We start from the raw sequence: 25,416 nt of genomic DNA on the forward strand, positions 1-25,416 counted from the left end.
GTGGTGTTTAAGGAATTTATTACAAAAAAAGGAATAGAAGAGGCGAGAGTTGCCTGCCCATGTTCACTATATCTGCCTTGGCTGACGTACTAGTACTGCGCAAGCGCAGAAGAAAGACCAGGATTGGTTTATGGGATGGCCTCAACGTCTTGTTCTAACCAATTAAATCACGCCGGGGGTGGGGCCTGGCTCTTACTGGCCAAAGCTGCGTCTCCGCGCGGGTTTCGTCCCGCTGCTGCTATTCGCGAGAGTTATTTTGGCCTGCACTATGGGGTCTGGGCTAATAGGGCGCTTAGCTCCTCGCCTGGGCCTCTCCGAGCCGGATGTGCTGAGGTGAGTCGGGCCGTGCACCCCTTGGGAGAAGCCCCTGCCGCGCGGTCCTGCCCTCCGGAGACGACACCCACTCCCTTCGCACGCGGCCCGCTGTACGGAAATGACAGGGAGGGCCGGAGCTGAGCGAGATTTAGGCCCTATTTTGAGAAGAACTTCCCAGTCACGAGTTTATGTGAGAATGACTTGTAGACTTCCTTGGGAACGACTAGCTCAGTGCAGTGTACGGGAGTAGGGAAAGGACAAACAAGGAGAACTTCCAGTCGTTCCGCGGGCTCTTTGAGATTCTCAGTACGGTGGTGGACCAGACAAGCCGCACAGCTCGTATGGCGATCACTGTTTGTATGTGGCAAGAACTCTGTAGAGCATTAGACAGGGTGACATGCTGGTGCGATTGCCAGATGGCCACCTTTCATAAAAATCCAGGAAAGACCCCAGAGGTTGCGGGGCCATTTACTCTGAGACCCGACAAATAAACAGAAGGTGCCAGGCGTGGCAAGAGCGGCCCAGACAACCAACGGCCGCTACAAAAGCCTTGAGATTGGGAGGATCTCTGCATGATCTTGGGTTTAAAATGGAGCCATTGCAGCCCAGCGTGTAGAGCAGAACTAGGCCTAGTACCTCAGCTGTTAGGTGAAGGAAGGGAGTGAGGGGGAAGAGCACTTCTTAAAAGATTTTTAAGATGGGACATATGATCATTTTAAAACAGCGCTTCTCACAGTGTGGTCTTGAATCAGCAGTTGCAGTGTCGTCTAGGCACTTGTTGGAAATACAAATTCTTGGTCCCCGCCCTGGCCTACTGACCAGAGACTGGAGATGGAACCCAGAATCTGTTTTCACAAGCCCCCGAAGGTGATTGTCAGGTACAATAAAGGTTGAGAACCACTAATTTTAAGGAAGAAAAAAAGGAGGAACACTGATCTAACTTGTTTGCTTTGATTATTTTTGTTTGTTGCAGTAATGGAGGGAGGAAGGGGTTGTTTTTTTGGAGGAACTGAACTTACTTTTGCCTCAAAGCGCTTAGGCACCATGATGTCCGGAGTCAGAGCTGTGGTCCTATCTTTTTAGAACTTCCTTTCCCAAAAGGCTGTGAGCTTCATTCGCAGCCCCAAATAAACGTGCACAGTAATTAGGCTCAGGATGAAGTCTATTCACTGCTTAACCTAAGGTGGGCAAACTTCTGAAACCGTTTTTACTGAATGCATTTCTCTTACAACCAGGAAAGCAGAGGAGTACTTGCGACTGTCCCAGGTGAAGTGTATTGGTCTGTCTGCACATACCACAGAGACCAGCAATGCAGTCATGTGCCTGGACCTTGCAGCTTCCTGGATGAAGTGCCCCTTGGACAGGGTAAGTAAATCCTATTGAATGTCTGAATAATCTAGTGCAGCACTAAAGCTTAACCACTACATTTTAATTTTGGTTGGAATAGACCCTGACCAAAATTCTTACATTTTAGAATTGTCTTGGCTATTCTCATGTAATTCTAGATAAACTTTAGAAACATTTTGTCAAGTTGGGAAAAAATTTTTTTTTTGCAGTGTGTTCTTTATTCTTTATTATCTAGTTTCCCTGACCATCATCATCTTTTTCTTCATAGAGGCCAATATGCTGTATGTTAACACTTAGCACAGTACCTGTGTCATAATGGATATACTCATTAAGTAGTCTGAATGTTAAAAAAAAAAAAAAGATAGCTCCGTTGGCGTCCTATTACCATCAGACCCTCCAATCTCTCTTGAACCCTTGGCCTCAAGCTACCATATTCAGTTAACAAACTTGTGTACTTTAATAACTTGTAGCTTTGTAAATGCAACATTTTATTTCTTGGAATGATCTTCTGGCAAACTGTCTTATGTGACCCACCCCCCCTTGCTGTTACATCCTCTTTGAAGCTCTCTTTGACTCTCCCAGGCAGTTGGTTCCCCACAGTGGTGGATCCTCCTGTTTCTCTCCTACTTTCCCATCATCTCCCTCTCCTTCCTCCACACACACATCTCATTACATTCCCACCACTTCCCTCATTCTTTTTCCCAGTAATTTGCACATTGGTACCTTTGTTGAAAAACAAGTGACCATATAGGTGTCCCCCACTTTTTTCTCACAGCTTGGACATATTGATACTATATAATTGTTTTAAAATTTTCTGTGCATACCTATGACTGCCTTTCTACAATATGAGCTTCTAGGATGCAGTAGTCTGACACAATTACTGATTTTTTATTAAATGAAGTTAAACTTCTAGGTAGAGTGACTTGCCACAGAATTAATTTTGAACACCTGATACCATAAGTACATAAGGGTAGTAGAATATATAGAAATTATGATTTGTGTGTTTTTCCTTTCAAAGGCTTATTTAATTAAACTTTCTGGTTTGAACAAGAAGATGTATCAGAGCTATCTTAAATCTTTTGAGTGTTTATTGGGCCTGAATTCGAATATTGAAATAAGAGACCTAGCTGTACAATTCAGCTGTACAGAAGCAGTGAACATGGCTTCAAAGATCCTGCAAAGGTATGGGCATAATAAACCTTAATTGAAAATTTATGCTAACAGATGAGGCACGTCACCCAGTAATCTATTCTGGGTAATTTCAGTCTTAAAAAAATAGTTAAGATGTTAAAGTGACTGAGAGCTTATATTGTTAGTTCTGATTTGCATTTCGCTCCCTTTTGAAATGTTATTTTCTGACTAGTAATTTTGCAAATGCTACTCTGCTTTAGCTATGAGTCCAGTCTTCCCCAGACACAGCAAGTAGATCTTGACTTATCCAGGCCGCTTTTCACCACTGCTGCACTACTTTCAGCATGCAAGTAAGTGTTCCTTTTAACATTTAGAAAAACTCCAAATTTATAAGTGGGTTTTTCATTCCCAAAGAATACTTCTAATTTAGTTGATGTCAACACAGAGCACATTTTCCCTTATAGATAGCACTAGAAATAGTGGCCAAGTGACCAGATTCTCAGTTTATCCCATAATGTAGCTGACAGGTTGGAACTAGTGTTGCCAGAACTCCACTTGCCAAGTGGCAGCCATATGTATAAGCTGGGTGTTCTAATTTCAGAGTCTTCTGTTTGTAAGTGATGAAATCTGTCAGAACAGTGGTTGTGTGTGATTTTCAGTTATATTTTTATTTAAAGTACTGATTACAACTTTAATTAGTTTATCAAACTTCTGTAATATTCTTACATCTGAATCTTAAAAATGTGGTCATCTATGTGTATACCAAATTGTTATCCTGGAAACATTAGTTTTTTTTTTTTTTTTTTTCCTTTTTTACATTAGTAATTCTTGATGTCTTTGCCTAAAGTTATCTTATTTCATCTTGCCAGAAAACTTCCTGGGAGGAAAAATGTAGTTGGCCACTAAAGAATAGGTTGTTTTTACTACCTAGCCACTAATTTTGGTATGTTTGGCTCTGTTATGTTAGCTATGTATCTAGGTGTGACTATCATTTATAGAAAATGTCCCTTTAATTCAACAATGGCTTGGGTGTATAGGGAGTCTGTTACTGCTGAAAACAGTGAAAATAAAGAATCCCATTTTTGAAACCATATTACACTGAGTAAGAAAGGTTTGAATAGGTCTATTATCATGAGTAAGTTTTTTTTTACTTAAAAATTTTTTTTTATTGGTGGTTACTGTAGAGTATTGTAAGAAGAGTTTTGAATTTTGGCAGTAGCTAGAGGGGTACTCTTAAATATAAGCATAGTGGGTTAAAATGAGTTAAACACTTAAAAGCTGCTGTGATTCTCATTCTGCAAATTACTAACATCTGAGAAGTACTAAAAAGAGTTCTAAAAGGGAATAAAAGGAATACAAATAGGTAAAGAAACTGTCAAAATATCCCTATTTGCAGACGACATGATCCTATACCTTAAAGACCCAAAAAACTCTACTCAGAAGCTTCTAGACATCATCAATAGCTATAGCAAGGTAGCAGGATATAAAATCAACATAGAAAAATCATTAGCATTTCTATACACTAACAATGAACAAACGGAAAAAGAATGTATGAAAACAATTCCATTTACAATAGCCTCAAACAAAATCAAATACCTAGGTGTAAACCTAACAAAAGATGTGAAAGACCTCTACAAGGAAAACTATACACTTCTGAAGAAAGAGACTGAGGAAGACTATAGAAAGTGGAGAGATCTCCCATGCTTATGGATTGGTAGAATCAACATAGTAAAAATGTCTATACTCCCCAAAGTAATCTACATGTTTAATGCAATTCCCATCAAAATTCCAATGACATTCATTAAAGAGATTGAAAAATCTACCATGAAATTAATATGGAAACACAAGAGGCCACGAATAGCCAAGGCAATACTCAGTCAAAAGAACAATGCAGGAGGTATCACAATACCTGACTTCAAACTATATTACAAAGCAATAACAATAAAAACAGCATGGTACTGGCACAAAAACAGACATGAAGACCAGTGGGACAGAATAGAGGACCCAGATATGAAGCCACACAACTATAACCAACTTGTCTTTGACAAAGGAGCTAAAAATATACGATGGAGAAATAACAGCCTTTTCAACAAAAACTGCTGGGAAAACTGGTTAGCAGTCTGCAAAAAACTGAAACTAGATCCATGTATATCACCCTATACCAAGATTAACTCAAAATGGATCAAGGATCTTAATATCAGACCACAAACTCTAAAGTTGATACAGGAAAGAGTAGGAAATACTCTGGAGTTAGTAGGTATAGGTAAGAACTTTCTCAACGAAACCCCAGCAGCACAGCAATTTTAAGAGATAGCATAGATAAATGGGACCTCATAAAGCTAAAAAGCTTCTGTTCATCAAAAGAAATGGTCTCTAAACTGAAGAGAACACCCACAGAGTGGGAGAAAATATTTGCCAGCTATACATCAGACGAAGGACTGATAACCAGAATATATAGGGAACTTAAAAAACTAAATTCTCCCAAAATTAATGAACCAATAAAGAAATGGGCAAGTGAACTAAATAGAACTTTCTCAAAAGAAGAAATTCAAATGGCCAAAAAACACATGAAAAAATGCTCACCATCTCTAGCCATAAAGGAAATGCAAATTAAAACCACACTAAGATTCCACCTCACCCCTGTTAGAATAGCCATCATTAGCAAAGCCACGAACAACAGGTGTTGGCGGGGATGCGGGGGAAGAAGGAACCCTCTTACACTGTTGGTGGGAATGTAAACTAGTACAACCACCTGGAAAAAAATTTGGAGGCTACTTAAAAAGCTAGACATTGATCTACCATTTGATCCAGCAATACCACTCTTGGGGATATACCCAAAAGACTGTGACACAGGTTACTCCAGAGGCACCTGCACACCCATGTTTATTGCGGCACTATTCACAATAGCCAAGTTATGGAAACAGCCAAGATGCCCCAGCACTGACGAATGGATTAAGAAAATGTGGTATCTATACACAATGGAATTTTATGCAGCCATGAAGAAGAACGAAATGTTATCATTCGCTGGTAAATGGATGGAATTGGAGAACATCATTCTGAGTGAGGTTAGCCTGGCCCAAAAGACCAAAAATCGTATGTTCTCCCTCATATGTGGACATTAGATCAAGGGCAAACACAACAATGGGATTGGACTTTGAGCACATGATAAAAGCGAGAGCACACAAGGGAGGGGTGAGGAAAGGTAAGACACCTAAAAAATTAGTTAGCATTTGTTGCCCTTAACACAGAGAAACTAAAGCAGATACCTTAAAAGCAACTGAGGCCAATAGGAAAAGGGGACCAGGAACTAGAGAAAGGTGAGATCAAAAAGAATTAACCTAGAAGGTAACACACACGCACAGGAGATTAATGTGAGTCAACTCCCTGTATAGCTATCCTTATCTCAACCAGCAAAAACCCTTGTTCCTTCCTATTATGGCTTATACTCTCTCTACAACAAAATTAGAAATAAGGGCAAAATAGTTTCTGCTGGGTATTGAGGGGGTAAGGGGGATAGAGAGGGGGTGGAGTGGGTGGTAAGGGAGGGGGTGGGGGCAGGGGGAGAAATGACTCAAGCCTTATATGCACATATGAATAAAAAAAGTTCTAAAGGGCAGGAAGCTCCACAGCAAAAGTCTTCTGTGTGCCCCATTGTTCCAAAACAGATCCCATTTGCATTTTAAATTTTTCAGTCTAATAATTGACTAAGTAAAGGACTTACAAAGGCAAATTTGCATGGTTCTAGCTGATGACCGGGAAGAAAAACTCGACAGTTAAGAGCTCTTAACAAACCTTGGCAAAAAAGTTTATAATCTGGTTGACCAAAGGGAAAAACTGTACTAGTCTTAAAAAACAACAATTTATGAAATTCTTTTGTAGGATTCTAAAGCTGAAAGTGGATAAAAACAAAATGGTAGCCACATCTGGTGTAAAAAAAGCTATATTTGATCGACTGTGTAAGCAGTTAGAGAAGATTGGGCAGCAGATTGAAAGTGAGTATTCTGTAGTTCAAGAATGTCTTATTTGAAAATGTAGACTTGATGGTAAAAGTCAGATATTTTTCAAACTTCAAAACTTTCTGAATTCTACATATAATGTTGGCCAGATAGTATTTTAGTCATTTTTCTCTAGAGAAAAATTGACTTTTCTCTTTTTCCAATAAAGTGGTTTAGTAGCTTTTTAAAAACCTGTGATTCCATGAATCCATGCCTGGATTCATGTTCAAATGTTAGATGCCAGCCTCCATGTACATAAGCTAGGAGAGAAGTCATTCAGAGGTCTGACAAGAGAAGCAGCAAAAAGAGGGCATGACCAGTTGCCTTCTCCTTGTCCAAAATATGTCCAAATAATTTAGTACTGGAACTGATATTAAACTTGGTAACACTTTTTTCTTTCCTTAAAGGAGAACCTGGGGATTTAGCTAGTCCACCAAGGAAGAAAAAGAAAACACTGGTTGAACCACCAGCAATGGGTAATGCTTACTAACACTTATACTGATATTCAAATTAGTGCAATGTGATTAATGCAGTGAACAATTTGTGTTGCTCTAGTAACTCACATGATAAGGGCCAACCTTAGAGTAAATCTTGACCATTAGTCATTTAATAAGCAATCATTAGTGAAAGTAACAAGTGTAATTAAGAATGCCTGACGCCAAACTGCCTGACTGATTTGCCATGTTAAAAGCTTTAAACAAGTTAAATAGAATTTATTGAGCAAAGTACTCATGAATTGGGTAGCACTCATACATAAAACAAGTTCAGGGAGCTCTGCCTAGCAGTCTAAACTAGGAGTTTTTGTAGACTGAACATGGAAACAAAGTTAAAAAAGAAAAATAACCTGATTGGCTATGGCTAGATATTTGCCTTATTTCGGCAACCCGGCCTGATGGGAAGTCTAATTATATAACCAATTAGCTGGTTGATTGTCTAATTGGCTGGTGCTTTTTTTTTTTTTTTTAAGCTACAGAAGGCTTCAGGTTCTGGTTTATTTACATAAGTGCTCTAGCTGCAAAGATAATCACAAGCTAACAGCTTCCTTTTTCTTTGCTTTAACACCACTTACTGGCTGTGTGGGTTACACAGTTTCTATAAACCTTAATTTCCTAATCTACAAAATCCACTCCATAGGATTGTGGTAAGGGCTAAATGAGGTACTGTTTGCCTATCCAGCACCAAGTAAGTGATGTCTTCAAATGCTTGGAGTGTAAGGGAAAGGGGAAAAAAGTGATAGTTATCATTTCTACATTTCATTTCAGTATTTTATTCTCTATTACCTTAATTAATTGAAGTAGATAATTTATTTCACTTGTAAACATAAGGAGTTTTAAATTACTTTTTATAATTTTCTCATAGAAATAGAGAAGGTAGCAGAGATCCCACATAAATCACAGAAAGATGAAGATCTGACACAAGATTATGAAGAATGGAAAAGGAAAATTTTGGAAAATGCTGCCAGTTCTCTGAAGACTACAACAGAGTGATTTCTGTTTCCTTGACTGGCATGTACCACAGCCAGGTAGTGTACTGCCACCTGCAGGAAGATTTGTGGGTTTTGGGATTCTGATCATTGCCTTAGATGATCAGAAGAAGCCAGCACTGAGTGAGCTGGCTCCTAACATGAAAACATTAGATCAACCACAGTACCCTCATAGTCTCATCTCTGTTTTAAGCTAAAGACAGCTTGTGGTCCCATCCTGAATATAAATTTCAGAATGAATAGACTCTTACTGATTTTACTTAAGTTTTTATTCAGGGTTTATTTTTTTGTTTTGTTTTGTTTTTTAGATTGACTAAATCAATATATTGTATAGCCTAAGTTAATAAATGTTATTTTTCTATATGTTCAAGATGCAGTTGTCATCAGTTTGGAGGAGTCTTTGTTAGGCCACAATCTGTGTCTACTCTAGCAAGGAAAAGCACAAGTTCCTGTACTCTGTCACTGTTCACTACAGCCCAAACTCAAATCAGACTCAGTGAAACACTGAGCAAATTAATAATTAATTTATACTTCATCTATAAAGCAGGAATGAAAATGATATTACCTCATAATTTGGAGGAATATCAGAGATGGTACAGTAGAGCATTTACCTGCTATGAATAAGTACTGAATAAATATTAGTGTATAGAGATGTTCACATATGGAGGTCTCAAAACAAGCAATATACCAAGGCTTATTTTCTTTGATATCCACACACTGAAAAATGTAACCTTAATAATATTGCATATTTGAACACTATGGAAGAGGACCTTTATGGAAGTTAAGTTGCAAGGAGCATCATACCAGACATGACTTTAACTAAAATCAAGAATACATGATTGTTATAGTTTGAATCTGAAATGCCCCCCAAAGGTGCACGTGTCGAGGTGAGACTTTTGGGAGGTGAATGGATCATGAGGACTCTGACATTAATGAACTAATGCATTGATGGGTTCATAATTTGATGGGCTATTGAGAAGTAATGGAAAGGTAGGAAGCAGGACCTGGTTGAAGAGAGGCATGCCTTAGATGCATGCCCTTAGTGACTATATCTTGTCCCAGTCTCTTCCTCCCCTTCCACCATTGTCTGGCCACCATGCCTTACCATTCACCACTATGATGTTCTACTTTACCAAAGCCCAGAAACAATGGAGCCAAGTAAGCATGAATTGAAACCATAACTCAAAACAATCCTCCTTTAAGTTGATTTTTTTCAGGTATTTGTTACAGTGACAGAAATCTGACATAATTCAATATTTCTATGATTAACTAATTGCATCCAATTTTTGAAATCTATTCAGAGTGGCATCAATAATAATAGTGGTTGCCTCTTTTATGCTACAAGTAAAGCAATGCCTGCTGCATAGACCTGGTGTGACTTAAAGTGATTTCTTCCCCCTTCCACCCTTTTATTTTAGTTTAGGAGACTAAAGCTAAAGAAATACCATAATCCAATGATCCCAACATAGGCGTAATATCTGACATGCCCTATGGTATTGAGGAATGAACATAGCTTCAGAACCACACATTTGGATTTAAACTCTGCCACTTCTCCCCTAAGAAAAGCTCAAGACGTTAATGGGCTTTGGTTTGCTTGTTTATGAAAATGGAAATAGCTGTCTTGCAATCCCACTTCTAGGGATATACCCAAAGGAATGTGACACAGGTTTCTCCAGAGGCACCTGCACACTCATGTTTATTGCAGCACTACTCACAATAGCCAAGTTATGGAAACAGCCAAGATGCCCCACTACTGACGAATGGATTAAGAACATGTGGTATTTTACACAATGGAATTTTACTCAGCCATGAAGAAGAATGAAATCTTATCATTCGCAAATAAATGGATAGAACTGGAGAACATCATTCTGAGTGAGGTTAACCAGGCTCAGAAGACCAAAAATCGTATGTTCTCCTTCGTATGCTAACTTTACATCTAGGGCAAATACAGCAATGTGGTTGGACTTGGGTCACATGATAAGGGGCAAGCACACACGGGAGGTATGGGGATAGGAAGAAAACCCAAAACATGAAAGTATTTGGTGTCCCCACTGCAGAGGAACTAATACAGAAACCTTAAAATGACAGAGGTCAATATGAGAAAGGGATCAGGAACTAGTGAAAAGGTCAGTTAGAGATGAATCAACTTAGGATGTAACACATTTGTACATGGAAGCATTGCTAGGAATCTCTCTGTACAGCTATCCTTATCTCAACTAGCAAAAACCCTTTATCTTTCTTATTATTGCTTATGTTTTCTCTTCAACAAAATTAGAGCTAAGGGCAGAACAGATTCTGCCTGGAAGTGAGGGGCAGTGTTGGGGAGAGGGAGGGGGCAGGTGGGTAGGGGGGAGAAATGTATGCACATGTGAATAAACAAATAATAAAAAAAGAAATAGGTGTCTTGTGAGGATTAGATGTAATACTTGTAAAGTGCATGGCATTTAGGAAGCATTCACTAAATAGTAGCTTTAGTTCAAACTTGGGTCTTATGCTTGCCAGGCAGGTACTCTACCACTTGAGCCACACCCCCAGTCCAAATAGTAGCTTTTGTTACCATTTTGATCTGAAATGGATACATGAGGGCTGGGGATTAAAGCTCTGTGATAGTGTACCTGACTAGCATATGCAAAGCCTTGTGTTCAATCTTTAGCATTGCAAACAAATGAAAGAATATAAGAAATTAAGTGAGTATTCCTCTTGTTCTCTTTCTCTCTCTCTTTTTTTTTTTTTTTGGTGGGACTGGGGCTAGAACCCAGGGATTCGCACTTGCAAAGCAGGCACTGTACCACTTGAGCCACTCCTCCCGTCCATTTTGAAGATGGGGGTCTTTCAAACTATTTGCCTGGGCTGGCCTTGAAGCATGATCTTCCCAATCTCAGCCTCCCAAGTAGCTAGGGTTAGGGATGGTAGAGTGGCTTAATGGTAGAGTGCCGGCTAGCAGGCATGAAGCCCTGAGTTCTCAAGCCCCAGTACCGCCAAAAAAAAAAAAAGAAAATCAAGTAACTAGGATTACAGGCATGAGTTAATGGTACCCGGAATTCCTTATTTATTTTAAGAAGGAGTATAATTTTTTACCTGGTTCCAAGACTTAGATTTCTAGTTTAAAGTCAAAAGCAATGTATTTGTCACCATGTAATCAAGCACATTAACTTTTTTCACAGTACTAAGCTTTGAGTTCAAGGCCTCATGCTGCTACCATTTGAGCCACTCCACCATTCCTTTTTGTGTTGGGTATTTTCGAGATAGGGTCTCATGAACTATTTGACTGTCTGGCCTTGAACCACAATCTTCCTGATCTCTTCCTCTTGTGCAACTAGGATTACAGGCATGAACTACCTGGTGCCCTGCTCACTTTTTCAATTGCAAAATATATGTAACAAAATTAATTATCTTAAACCTTTTAGTATACACTTCAGCACTGTGCAGTTACATTGCTTTCCAACCAATCAGAATTCCTTTATCTTGCAAAACTAACTTACCCATTAAATAAAACCCCAGTCCTCCTGCCCCAGGGTCCCTGGCAACCAACTTCTTTCTCCAAATTTGACATGGCATTTTTTGTAAGTAGAATTATACAATATGGTTTTTGTGTCCTCAAAGTTCATCTAGCATGTGTTAGAATCTCCTTCCTTTTCAAGGTTGAATAATATTCCATTGTATATACAAGACCACTTTTTTTTTTCATTTTTCTTTTATTATTCATATGTGCATACAAGGCTTGGTTCATTTCTCCCCCCTGCCCCCACCCCCTCCCTTACCACCCACTCCGCCCCCTCCCGCTCCCCCCGCCAATACCCAGCAGAAACTATTTTGCCCTTATCTCTAATTTTGTTGTAGAGAGAGTATAAGCAATAATAGGAAGGAACAAGGGGTTTTGTTGGTTGAGATAAGGATAGCTATACAGGGCATTGACTCACATTGATTTCCTGTGCGTGGGTGTTACCTTCTAGGTTAATTCTTTTTGATCTAACCTTTTCTCTGGTACCTGTTCCCCTTTTCCTATTGGCCTCAGTTGCTTTAAGGTATCTGCTTTAGTTTCTCTGCGTTAAGGGCAACAAAAAGTTTATCTAGCATGTGTTAGAATCTCCTTCCTTTTCAAGGTTGAATAATATTCCATTGTATATACAAGACCACTTTTTTTTTTTTTAATGCATCTGTAGAAGGGATACTTGGGTTGCTTCTTCGCTGGTGTGAGTAATGCTGCTGTGAATATAGGTGTATAAATATCTCTTGGAGACCGTTTTCAGTAATTTTTGTGTAGATACCCAGAAGGAGTACTGAACTGCAATTTTTAAAAAAAAATTTTGGTGGTACTGGGGGGTTGAACTCAGGTCTCAAAGTTGCTAGGCAGGTGCTCTACAACTTCAGCCACTCTGTCAGCGGATAATTTAAACATGTTTGAGGAGCCATGCCACTGTCCACATTGGTCACATAATATTACATTTCCACCAATAGTTCACAGCTTCCAATTTCTCTACATCCTCACCAATGCTTGTTATTTTGTTTGGTTTAGTTTTAGGTTTGGGCTGTTTTGATAGCCATCCTAATGGGTATGAGGTGTTATCTAATTGTAGTTTATTTGTATTTCTCTAATGATTAGTGACGCTGAACATCTTGTGTGCTAACTGGTAGGTGTATATTTTCTTTGTAGAAGTCTATTCAAGTTCTTGCAGTTCTTTGTATATTCTAGGTATCAACCCTTACCATATATTTGATTGGGAAATATTTCCTCTATTCCTTAGATTGCCTTTTCACTCTGTTGACTGCCTAACATGCAGCTTTATTTTTGATCCTGTTTCTTTTGTTGTTTTTGCTTTTGTTCCCATAGCAAAGGAACCATTGCCAAATCCAGTATCATAACTTTTCCCATTTTTTAAAGAGTTTCATAGTTTTAACACTTACATTTAGATCTTTCTTCCATTTAAATTTACTCAGGCACATTTACTTTGAAATGATCTACAATGAGATTCTGACAAATCTGAAATTTCTGATCCTTGTTTATGTTTAAGGTGTTAGACTAAATATAAAAGGTATTATTTGTGACATTTTTCTTTTTGCCTTAAAAGCAGATAATTATTTCGATTATTTGGAATGTAGTGGGTACTTGGTCATTTCTTAAGTTACGTGGTGAGTGGAGGAATTGCCTTAAATCAGCCTTGTCCAAAATGCCCTTGGAGGGCAGGAGTCCTTTCTACAATTTTCCAGCACACTCGCACTTGTAGTCAGTGAGTCCATCTGTTTCAGTACTGTTTTTATTGTGAAAACTTTTTTTGAAGCTCAGTTTTATTACCAGTGTGAAAGTTATAATTATAAATCCCTGATTGTCTAAATTCTTTTTACTATTGCTTGAACCAGGATCAAAACAAGGTCCTCACTTGACATTGGTCTGCTAAGTTTTCATTATAAAAGCAATACATATTTCTTCAAATAAAAAAAAGGGAAAATTCAAGTGGTTCAGGATGTTATGAAGTAAAAAGTAGCACCCACTTTTCTCATCCTACTGTTTTCTTATCTTTTCTTGCATATCCTGGAATTTGTTAATGTGCATATAGGCATGTCTCCTCAAAAATGGAATGACTTCTTGAGAGGCTAACACAGAAGGGAAAAGGAAATCTCCATAAAACCCAGAGAAGAGCTTATAAAACTTCCCTGGATTTTTTTTGGGGGGGGAGGGGGTGGGACTGGGGTTTGAACTCCGGGCTTTGAACTTGCAAAGCAGGAGTTCTCACCGCTTAAGCCACAACTCCAGTCCATTTTGCTCTGCTTATTTTGGAGATGGGGGTCTCTTGAACTATTTGTCTGGCTGCCCTTGAACCCCAATCCTTCCGACCTCAGCCCCCCAAGTAGCTAGGTTTACAGGTGTGAGCCACCAGTGCTCAGCACATATGTTCTATTTTTTAATGAAAAGATGGCTTTCAATATATTTAGGTCTATCTTTTTCTCATTGGGGGCACATATTAAATTGAACCAAGGGCACATGCATAATGTTCTTTGATCTTGTTTACTGCCCCTATTACTCTTTCTTATCTCCCCTCCTCCCTCCCACTTCCACCTCCCCAATAGTTCCTCTTTTAATTTCATGACCTGAGTTTTTTGGGTTTTGCTTAATATACCAGCCCTAATTCTCAGTACTACTCAGACTAAATTAGCTAGAATCTCTTGCAGCTCCTACTGTTCAGGCTGATGCAGTGCTGCATGTAGGTGGAGGGCCAGAAGAGTCAAGGGTCAGTTGTTAGCTCCAGAGCTGCATTTACTTCAGAGAATGGGGGAAGCAAACAGCGCTGACTTCTGCACTGAAAGGGAAGGGTGGGGAAAGCTGGCACTCTGCCTGCCCTTCTCAGTTCTTTCAGACCTTGCCCAGCAGTTAACCACCACCCTGCAGGAGCTAGGAGGCTGAGAAGATTGTATGATCCGCAGGAGCTGGGCTCAGTGCTCTCAGTCCTTCCAGATGTCAAAGCACACACAGCCAGGAGGTGGCTCCAGAGGCCAGCCATCCACCAGCGACAGGGTCAGAGCTCTGTTTCTGCAGTGATCCGCAGGTGATGGGGCTCCTCCTTGCCACAGACAGGTGGCCCACCAACCATGGCGCTCTTCACTCCCTGACTCTATGCTGCTTAAACTTCTCAGTGAGTGCACATCAGATCCTCCCTGCCACCATGACCACTTCTTGTGACCTCCTTCCACTTAAGCAATGTGGCAGGGGGTTCCCCAGTCTCCTTGAGGTGCAGTTGTCCTTGTTGTCAGGTTCCCAGAGTAACTCAGTCTCAAACAACAAGCCCCCTCTCAAGATGGCTCCTGGCTATAGCTCTCCAAGGTACGAGGAGTAACTAAATGGCTTTCTTCTCCATTGCTGTGTTGCCATGCAGGAGGAGTCACCAGATCCCCACACTGGATTTAAGGCTTGTGAGAACTGTGGACTTACTCTGTGACTAAGACTGCCAGTCTGTTATTACCAGGGCTGCCTCACTTAAGTTGTGGTTGTGATTCAGCTTCCCTTTCTCCCCAGGTATCCAGGGCTGGAGCTGTGGCTATTTCCTACTTTTTTCTGCATAGCCTTCTGTTTCTCAATGTTTTTCAGCTGTCCTCTTTTCTCTTTTGTGATTTTCACTGCCTTTCCTCTTTCTCTCTTTGGAATATCATCTTCTTTTGTTACCCTGGCTTCTCTCACTCATGGAATCATGGAGGAAGCATCTACTCTGCCATCTTGCCCCCTCAATCTAGATCTATCTGTAAAAGCTATAGGTTTTCCTTGTGTTTATGATGAAAGTCATTTAACTAAATTAAAACTGACAGGCATGTGCTGGTTGTTTCCACTGGGTCATTAGCAATAGTGCTACTCTAAACATTTTGCATAAATCTCTGTATGTTTGTTCAAGTAGTGAGGACTGCACTTCTAAGAAAAGAATTGCTAGATGAAAGTGTGGGCATGATGTTTATTTGGATACCTGCTCATCAAAAAAATAGGAAATGCCATTTTGCCCACACTTTTATCAAACTTCATCGACCTGATAAGTAAATAAAGTGAGCCTGACTGCCTTTTAGAGTTTCTCTTCCTAGTGGTTTCTAATGTCTGTTCCTCAAGTGGAAAATTCTCATTCCAAGTAATTGATACAAGCCCAACATGGTGGTGCATACCTGTACTTGTAGTACTCTGGAGGCCCAGACAGGAGGATCCCAAATTTAAGGCCAGCCTGGGATACACAGTGAGTTTGAGGCCAGCCCGAGCTTTAAAGCCAGATCCTGTCTCAAAAAAACAAAAACAAATAAAACAAAAACAGAAAAAGGAAAAGAAATTACAAACGCTGTTGCAATCCTTTAAAAAAATGTGGTTTGTTTTGCTTTTGTTTTTCTCTTTTTTCAGGTACTTGGCTAGGCAAGTGCTGTACCACTTGAGCCTCCAGTCCTTTTGTTTTTAATTTGCTTTTCAGATTAGGTCTCATGTTAACTTTGCCCAGGCTGGTCTCAAACCATGATCTATTACCTCTGGTAGTGGCATGTGCCACCACACCCAGCTGTAATTTAAAAACTTTGGAACTAAGTACACACCAGCAAAATAGCTTCATAAAAGCTCCTTTGATATTGAGGGGGTTGGGGGGAGAGAGAGGGGGCGGAGTGGGTGGTAAGGGAGGGGGTGGGGGCAGGGGGGAGAAATGAACCAAGCCTTGTATGCACATATGAATAATAAAAGAAAAATGAAAAAAAAAAAAAAAACTCCTTTGAATTTCAGATTGGGGGCCCAAAACTTTACTTCTCACTTGTGTAAGCCTGGCCTACACACCTTTCAAAAGGATTTTGAGAGAAACATTTTCCAGGTAAAGAATAATAGCGTAAGGGGAAAAATTAATTAAAATTCGATACAGAATTTTGTCTAAATCTTCCTTGTCCTATATAGAAACCACAAAATATATCTGCTCATTAAAAACTTAATTTTAAGTCCCAAAGAGGGTGTGAACTACTATACTAGATATAATTACAAAGTATCCTCTCTTGCTCCTTCTGGTGGATGCCCCAAAAAACCTTTTTCAGAAAGATAACTGACAGTTTAAAATGAGCCATTTTACCAAATCACTGTTGCATCTCTGGAAGGTGGTGTCCAGCAGCTGTCTCTCTGAGGGGAGCAGGTTAGAGTGGTGGCCTGACAATCTTAGCTCTCCTTCAAGGGCTAGTTAGTGCCCAGAGGAAAATTTCAGCAGGATGACCTTCCACCTCCCTCCTCCCCCTCCACGCCTAGACTCTCTGTCAGAAAAGAAAGTCCATTTGGGGAAAAATCCTGAAAGGCTGTGTGTCTAATGAAAAACTAAAAGTCACTTCAGCACTAAACTGCCAACTTAAGGAAGATTGGGAATGGGACAAAAGTCAGGGAGAAGTGAGGAAATTAAAAGGAGTGTTTAACAATGGAATTTTATGTAGCCATGAAGAAGAATGAAATGTTATCATTTGCTGGTAAATGGATGGAATTGGAGAACATCATTCTGAGTGAGGTTAGCCTGGCCCAAAAGACCAAAAATCATATGTTCTCCCTCATATGTGGACATTAGATCAAGGGCAAACACAACAATGGGATTGGACTTTGAGCACATGATAAAAGCTTTAGCACACAAGGGAGGGGTGAGGAAAGGTAAGACACCTAAGAAATTAGTTAGCATTTGTTGCCCTTAACGCAGAGAAACTAAAGCAGATACCTTATAAAAGCAACTGAGGCCAATAGGAAAAGGGGACCAGGAACTAGAGAAAAGGTGAGATCAAAAAGAATTAACTAGAAGGTAACACACACGCACAGGAGATTAATGTGAGTCAACTCCCTGTATAGCTATCCTTATCTCAACCAGCAAAAACCCTTGTTCCTTCCTTTTATTGCTTATACTCTCTCTACAACAAAATTAGAAATAAGGGCAAAATAGTTTCTGCTGGGTATTGAGGAGGTCGGGGAGAGAGGGAGGGGGCAGAGTGGGTGGTAAGGGAGGGGGTGGGGGCAGGGGGGAGAAATGACCCAAGCCTTGTATGCACCTATGGAAAAAAAAAAGTGTTTACCTTTGAATAATAAAGTATTCCTTTTATTCACTTTCTAAGGTGGTAAAGTGTTTAAGTATACACAAATAGAAGTTTACACCCATGCCGAATGCTCACTCTATGAGAACAATGTCATTCAGTAAGTGGAGGACGAGACTGCTGTAATGCAGTAGCTTCCGTGCTCCACTCTGAAAGCCGGCCATGACTACACTCCTGTCTTCTGTATATTGCATGTCAGTTTCCAGACTTACAAGACCAGAAATTCATGACTAAGAAAGGGGGTCAGAATAAGACAGGATTAGGAGAGATAGCGACAGTGAAACAGACTTATGAAATATTTACAATTATCATGTTTAGCCATGACTGCTTATATATTTTGAAATTTCAAACAATACTAAAGAATACACGTTGATAATGATTTTTTGGCTGGCCTCAAACTCATAACCCTCCTGCCTTAGCCTCCCGAATGCTGGGATTTATAGGTGTGTACTACTATGTCTGGCTGATGTTGACTCTTAAAAGGGAACACAAATTAAAACAAGTTTGAGGATCATTGTCCTAAATCTATATAGTTAAAAGATTTGCTCACTCCTAAGAAAATCAAAATTCTAGGAATTCTTTACAGTGGAAGAAATAACACTAAATAGCATGCCCTTGTACCATAGTTTACTGAGCTCTTTAATCACAGTAAGTTTAGAAATTACATTTGACATGCAAAGTAGGACCTTTCCTAACTACCTTGACCATGTCTATACTTATTACCAAAAGTAGAGATACTCAAATGTAAACAGATTTCAAACTTAGTGATCCTACAAGGCAGAAAGAGTTCCTACAAAGGTTGCTTTATAGCCACTTTATATCCACAAGAAAGGCAACAAACATAACCTTTTTGTTTTTTTAACAAAATAAAAGGAATCAAGAGTAAAATGCCAGGTTATTTAAAATCATGAGTCATCTCTTCATCATCACTGGCCTCAGTAATTCCTGAGCCCACTGGAGCAGCAGAGTTGAATACTAAGGACAAGTTGGAAATTTCCTTAACCTGTTGGCAGCAGTCACCACATAGAAATGTTTCTTGAGGTAAGGAGAAGGGAAAAATAAGAGAGAAAGCATTTTTTAGACCAATTGTGTTAAGAAGAGTCTAGACACTTGTGTTTGTTTAAAACTTATCTTTTAAAGGGAGAAACAACTTTCTAGAATAATTACAGTAAAATAGTCACATGACCTTTTGGGGCATGTTTGGAATAAACCCCAGGTGAGATAAATTATCTTGCCCTTTCACATGAAAAATGAAACAGCTTACAACAGGGTTTTTCAAATTCTGATTTACAATCCTCTAGTGAGTCATGAAATCAAATGTGTAGACTGTTAATAGCTGTTTTTTTTTAATGAAGTCAAATGGCATAGAACAGAAAATAGACTATACCACACCCTGTTAGAGTAGACTTGAAGTTTTGCTTCCGATGTGTCTGTACACGTGGATGTGTACTTGTGTACTACTGGCTCCTGAGGAGAAGGGTTTTGTTCTTTGGTTTGGGGTTCTTGCTGGGGGTGTGGGGTAAGTAGTCCTGGAGACTGATCCCAGGACTTTCCTAGGACCTTTGCAATGTGTACTACCACTGAGCCATGTCCACAGTCCTGTTGGGTTTTGGTTTTTAGTGAGGATTCAAGTCAACACCAATGTTGGAAAGGCACTTCCCTGGATGGCAGCTGCTATTTAAGATAGGTAGCATGATCATGTACCAAAAAGGTGAGTTTTATGTTGTTATTATTGTTTGTTGTTTTATGGTACTGGGGTTTGAACTCAGGGCCGTGCACTTGCTAGCAGGTGCTCTGTCATTTGAACCATACCCCCAAACCTCTTTTTGCTTTATTTTTTGAATAGAGTTTCACTTTTATGCCTGGACTGGCCCAGACCTCAACCCTCCTATTTGTTCCTGGTGCACACCACTATACTCAGCTTGTTGGTTGAGATGGAATCTCACTAACTTTTTGTCCAGGCTGGCCTCAGACCATGATCCTCTTGATCTCTGCCTCCCCAGTAGCTGGGATTACAGGTATGAGCCACCACACCTGGCTAGTACCAAAATCTTGTTGTAAACAAAATTTTAAAGCTTAATAAGGCTTTCCCATCCCTAATTTCTGAAATGTGGAAGAATCAGGCCCCAAGCTATAAGCAGTTGGGTCAGGGCCTTCACAGTCCCACATAAGCTCAACTTCATTCTGTTACCTCAAGTGTCCATGTAACCAGGAAATAAACATCACTTTTGTGCCAGTTATTTCTGGTCTGTGGCATCTTGCAGTCAAGCTAACTAAGCTTTTGACTTGAAAGAGGCATTTTCCCCTAAATAATTTTTGTATTTAGAATCAAAGTATAAGTAAAAACTTACCTACGATTCTTTCAAAGGACAGAAAACAAATGCTGCTTTTACAGAAAGAAAAACAAAATACCTTCCATTTTCTCTGGGCCATATATTTCTGCAGCAACAGTTGGGATTTGAGACGAACTTTGGATTTTGAGGCTTTGGCAGGCAAATTATTCAACCACTCATGTTTCAAGCACTGTGTGGCACTCATTCTGCAGCTGTAGAATCAAAGAGCAGCTTTTAGCTGGGCTTGCCTTTTCTAGCTGCCCTTGGGAAGCCTGAGTCAGTGGAACAGATTAATCATTCAGGCAGATTCATGCCATGTACCAAAAGAAGAACTTGTTTTCTAAAATTTTCTCCTTAAAAATGCAGTAAGCCATCAGCAAAATGTTCCCTGACCTCTATAGAGGCAATGATTCATCATAACATCCTAGAGAGGGCTGGGACACTTTTATCAGCAGTATGAAGGCCACCTGGGCCTGGGTTGCTCTTAACAAATAAAAGAAGCCAGGAGTTGGTGGCTCACACCTGTAATCCTAGCAATTTAGGAGGCAGAGATCAGGAGGATTGTGATTTGAAGCCAGCCCAGGAAAATAGTTCGTGAGACCCTATCTTGAAAAACCCTGCACAAAAAAAGGGCTGGTGGAGTGACTCAAAGTATAGGCCCTGAGTTCAAGACCCAGCACTGCAAAAAAAAAAAAAAAAGAACATAATACTTGAAAGATGTTCCCTTCTTCTTCCAGAGCACTAGTTCATCTGAATTAGAATTTTTTTTTTCCACTCTCAGAAACTTTTCACAATCAAAATCTGGAAGATCAGAGAATAACAAGTTGTCTCAGAGCCCAGACTCTTGGACCTTTCTCCTGAGTTATTGATACTACTGGTTATTTTCAATTGTTACTTTATATCTGGGTATTAAGCACCTCAAGGACTCAACCCATGACTTAGATATAGTGGCTGAAGTCTAAAGTAGGCCTTCATCACAAGAAATGAGGTATTGGCTTAATTACCAAGAAACCTTTATTCTAGGGGATGACATCTGCACATTTCAACTTTTTTCAAAATTAAAATATTATAAATAACTTGGAAATAGAACCCATTTGCAAATATGTTCCTTTCTAAAACTCTGAAAAGAGTTTATGTTACTAGTTGTTTTTTAATTGATTTCCTTTGTTCTTTTCTCTGTTCTCTTTATTGTTCCAAACAAGTAACAGAATAAGAAATCCTGGGAGAAGAAAGGACTTTTAGTTCCAGCAGTTCAGCCCAGCAGCTAGATTAGGGTCCCATTAGAATGGCCTATGAGTGACAGCAATTAATGTACCTCTTCTCTTTGACCAGCAACTGGGAAACAAAGTCCTTGGCCTCCTCTGACAGTCCTTCAAAGGTGTCAGCATCAAAATCCCAGGTACAGTTCACGATGAAATTCATGGTCTCTGCATCTGTTTCCCCAAGAAATGGGGACAAACCACTGAGCCTACAAAGGAAAGAAAGGACCATCAGTATGTGGAAGCCATATTTGCGAACATGCTTCAACTGAATAGAGAAGAAACTAAAAAGACTCAGTCAGACCTAACCAGAACCAAGATGACCCAAAAGAAAAGCAGCCCCATTGCTTCTCCAAAGGGTTTAGCCCAGAATGTTCATTAAGGGAAGGAGGAAGAAGGATTAAAATTTTAGGGTCATGAAGGATGTTTGGGGCTGGGGTGGGGCTCAAGTGATGGAGTACCTGCCTAGCAACTGTGAAGTCCTGAGTGGAAGCCCCAGTACTGCCACCAAGACATAAAATAATATAAAATAAAATAAAGGGTGTTCATATAAAATGATAGAATGTCCCCTATCACACTCACCACACTCTTCCTAAAGTCTGTTGTACAGAGTAAATTGGGGTCCAACCTGATATGTACAGTTATCAAGTATATATTGATTTAATTTAAAAATAGCTTCCCTGGTTGTTTCTGAGACAACCAGGCTCAATTACACACTATCCTCCATTGGGCCAAAGGAAACTCTGCTAGAATGAGGGCAGAAAGGCAGAACAACTGGATTGGTTGGCCCTGAGAGCTAAGCTTCCCCAGCCTAGAGCAATAGACACAAAGTGCAGTGCACAAGGTAGTCATTACACAATAGCAATAAGACAAGCAGCAAAACATGATGTTAGCCTCTAAGGAAACAGTCAAGGGAAGTCCACAATCTGTGAGGAACAAAACAGGGAGCCCAGGGTCAGAAGTGACAGGCCTGCCCATTCTCTTGCCTTAGCCCTTTGGTACACTCCTATCCCACTTGTATCCAAAGAGAAAGTCTTTGCTGAATGACTTTCTCTCCAACTAAATCTTGCTTTACTCATCCAGAAGTATCAGGAAATTGATTCACACACACACACACACACACACACACACACACGGGATTAGCCCAGAATCAATAACCAAGATCTTTTGCCCCTCAGACAAAATAAGGCTGAGAAGGTATTTCTCAGTGCATTTCAGATTTCCCCTGCAGAAATAAACTTTAGTTGCCCACTGGTGGACCTCCTTTAGGGTCACTAATACCTTTGGTTATTTTCAGTTATTATTTTGTATTTAATATCTGAGTAGCAAAACCCTCAGTGGCTCAGCCCATGACTTAGATATAGCTGCTGAACCCTAAGAAAGCCTTTACTACCACAATGGTATTCAGCGCTTTACTCTGGAGAATGACATCTGTATATCTCAACTCTTTTTTTTCATCTTTACTTTTTTAAGTGATTAAGTTTAGGATCAATTTGTAAATATGGTAACTAGCTCAGAGACATCCTTAGCTGACAACTTTCCTTCCTCATCTCACTGTCCTGTTCCTGTTCTGATGTTCTTAGAAATGTGCTCAAATTTTTGTAGCTTCTAAGGGCACCAAAGCAAGACAGAGAGCCCCAGTTTTCCTCAGAGCCAGCCCCTAAGTACTCACAGCATGTAGGTGATGACTCCCACACTCCACATGTCTGTGGGGAATGAGACAAATTCATAGTTGACGACTTCTGGGGCCAGGAACTCAGGTGTACCAAAGTTCACCTTCAGCTTTTCCCGAGGCTTGTACCTGGGGAGGAGGGAGTACAGAGGACCATGGGAGTGAGGCTGGGAGAAGATGTGGATGCCAGACTAATTCCTGGTAGGAGAAGACACTCCCCAGCCCTTCCTGTCAGGCAGGTGGTTTACTGGGGAATAATCATAACTCAGACTTCAGACTTTTCTAAGTGAGTGGTAGATCAGAAAACCACAACACTTCTCCACACATTTAAGATCTGAAGAGAAGAGAATGGCAGTAGATATTATTTGGCATATTTGCAGCCATGAGAATGAGTATAATCAAATGGAGCAGAAGGACTGCTATGTTGGTGTGCACAGTGTAGCTAGAGGGATGACAGAACCAGCAAAAGAGGAAAAAGTGTTCATCACCAGTGATCACTAGGGAAACGCAAATCAAAACAACAATGTGATATCACTGCACACCCATCAAGATGGCCACTGTACTAAAAAATAAACAGAAAAAATAAGTGTTGACTAGGATATAGAGAAATTGGAAACCTTGTATGCTATTGATGGGAATGTAAAATGATGGAGCCTATGGAAAATAGGAAATTGGTTACTTTGAAAGTTAAAAAAAAAGAATTACCATATAATCTAGCAATTCCACTTCTAGGTAAATGTCTAAAGAACTGAAAAGAGTGTCTCTGGGAGACATTTGTATACCCATGTTCATAACAGCATTATTCACAATAGCCAAGTGTAGCTACTGAGGGTAATCCTAATTCTTCTGAATCCCTCTGAATGTCATGGCCTCTGAAGACTTGAACATACCTTCCACTCTACCAGGGTCCGTATTCCCACCGTAAATCTCAGCACCTTCAGATGTCCCATATAGAATTGCAACTTAATTTTCTATAGTCTATATTAGGGGGAGAGTAGCATTTTCCCCACTTTTCATTTCATTATAGAACATGCTTTCTCAACTCGTGTGCTTCCCCCACAGAGACTTCCTCTTAGAAGGACATATGTCTCAGGAAACAGGATGGTTTGGCATAAACCAATTTGGCAAAAGTGAAATTTTCAAGTGATTGTTTGGCTGAATGACCCATTTCCCAGATGACTGGAATGTTTTTGGTGGTTTTTGTCCAATTCACAGACAGAAATGGCGACCATTGGCCTGGCCCTATTCAGTGCAGCTTTCTGGGTATCACAAGCTTCAGGTATCTGCACCACTAGTGTCCAGCAGTTTTACTAAGGTGGCTTCTCTGCAGGTGTTTCTCTGTGTTTATTGTCTTGAATTCGCCCTTTGCCTCTGGTCCTGCTGGCAAAACTATTGCCATCAATGCCATGGACCAGGTTAAGGAATCTGACTGGTAGTTTTGGATGGATTGGCCACACACAATCTGCTTCTGGGTACCTAAATTTTGGTCAGTTGACTTCCAGTCCTTTTCACCTCTCCACAGGTCAGCCTCAATGGACTATTAGATAACATTCAAACTTGTTATATTAGATAATATTCAGGAGTGTCCTCTACTTCCTGCCTCTTCCCTCAGCCTAGCCTGCTTGTACATGGTGTACATCCTGTTCTCAGTCCACAGACCACACTCTCTCCCCTGCCTCCCTTCCAGCCCATGTCATGCTGGCTCTCACAGGTATACCTGAGTCCACCATGTTCAGTGATATTATGTCAGTAGCTTGAAATTAGCAAAATTTGGCAAATATTACAACCAACCTATATCCTCTCCCCATCTCTCCCAAGCTGGTGGTTAAGTGTTTGCCAGTATAACATTGTCTAGAGATAATGAATCTTGTCCATCTGTCCCTTCTGCTGTTTAGAGAAGCCTTTCCTGTCCCAGTTGCCCCTTGCTCAATTCATAGTGTTCCACTGCAAGTATTCATGTGGCAACCAGTTATCTGACATTAGAGAGTGATGTATGTATTCTCAATGAAGAAAAATCCTCCCACAGAGAGTTAAAATTGGTTCTGGAGGGAATAAAAAATAACTTAGCTAATACAATGGTTTGTAGCTTTCCAAAGGGCAATACATAGCCACATAAGACATCTGTGGCATTAAATTTCATGGAATAGGGAGACCAAGGGACTAGGGCCCACTGGGGGCAGGTAGCAGTAACTACATTGAGAAATACTGCTCTAATACAGAAGATGTGCTAGTGGGAGGGATAATCCCTATTTTAGAAGACATTATTTGAGAAAACATGAAGCAGGGTTTTTTACGTTACAGATTGACTGTGATTTTAAGTGTTTGAATT

General features: G+C 40.1%; 2 protein-coding genes, 1 long non-coding RNA gene and 1 other non-coding gene across 12 annotated transcripts in view; 2 read left to right on the forward strand and 2 right to left on the reverse strand.

The window, feature by feature from the left end:
- Vps35 (VPS35 retromer complex component) overlaps window positions 1-25,416 on the reverse strand; it is a 123,706-nt gene that overhangs the window by 27,429 nt on the left and 70,861 nt on the right. For 6 of the 7 annotated variants that reach the window (XM_074056066.1, XM_074056065.1, XM_074056063.1 and 3 more), the window contains 3 exons: window positions 23,088-23,216; window positions 21,472-21,624; window positions 20,236-20,368 (listed from right to left, as the gene is read on the reverse strand). In XM_074056066.1, coding sequence (XP_073912167.1) covers window positions 20,236-20,368; window positions 21,472-21,624; window positions 23,088-23,216 — 415 coding nt within the window. Of the gene's footprint in view, window positions 1-18,128; window positions 18,859-20,235; window positions 20,369-21,471; window positions 21,625-23,087; window positions 23,217-25,416 lie in introns of those variants that run through there. The other variant, XM_074056070.1, reaches the window with a different exon arrangement.
- Window positions 174-8,641, forward strand: Orc6 (origin recognition complex subunit 6). Of its 3 annotated transcripts, none has more exons than XM_074056071.1 (7): window positions 174-333; window positions 1,551-1,680; window positions 2,681-2,844; window positions 3,054-3,143; window positions 6,673-6,785; window positions 7,196-7,264; window positions 8,148-8,641. In XM_074056071.1, the coding sequence occupies exons 1-7, from the start codon at window positions 269-271 to the stop codon at window positions 8,273-8,275; spliced, it is 759 nt and encodes a 252-aa protein (XP_073912172.1). In that variant the 5' UTR covers window positions 174-268; the 3' UTR covers window positions 8,276-8,641. The 3 variants fall into 3 exon arrangements, with proteins under 3 accessions (XP_073912172.1, XP_073912173.1, XP_073912174.1); XM_074056072.1 differs by lacking the exon at window positions 174-333 and adding an exon at window positions 373-505; XM_074056073.1 differs by lacking the exon at window positions 174-333 and adding an exon at window positions 534-672.
- On the reverse strand, window positions 12,362-17,762 carry LOC141417434 (uncharacterized). The gene is made up of 2 exons (XR_012442001.1): window positions 16,836-17,762; window positions 12,362-16,014 (listed from the first exon to the last, which is right to left on the reverse strand). It is a non-coding gene; the product is annotated as an uncharacterized lncRNA (long non-coding RNA).
- On the forward strand, window positions 13,830-13,948 carry LOC141417765 (small nucleolar RNA SNORA26). Its single transcript, XR_012442397.1, has one exon. It is a non-coding gene; the product is annotated as a small nucleolar RNA SNORA26 (small nucleolar RNA).

This window comes from Castor canadensis, chromosome 15, assembly GCF_047511655.1.
Source record: "Castor canadensis chromosome 15, mCasCan1.hap1v2, whole genome shotgun sequence".
Classification (NCBI taxonomy): Eukaryota; Metazoa; Chordata; class Mammalia; order Rodentia; family Castoridae; genus Castor; species Castor canadensis.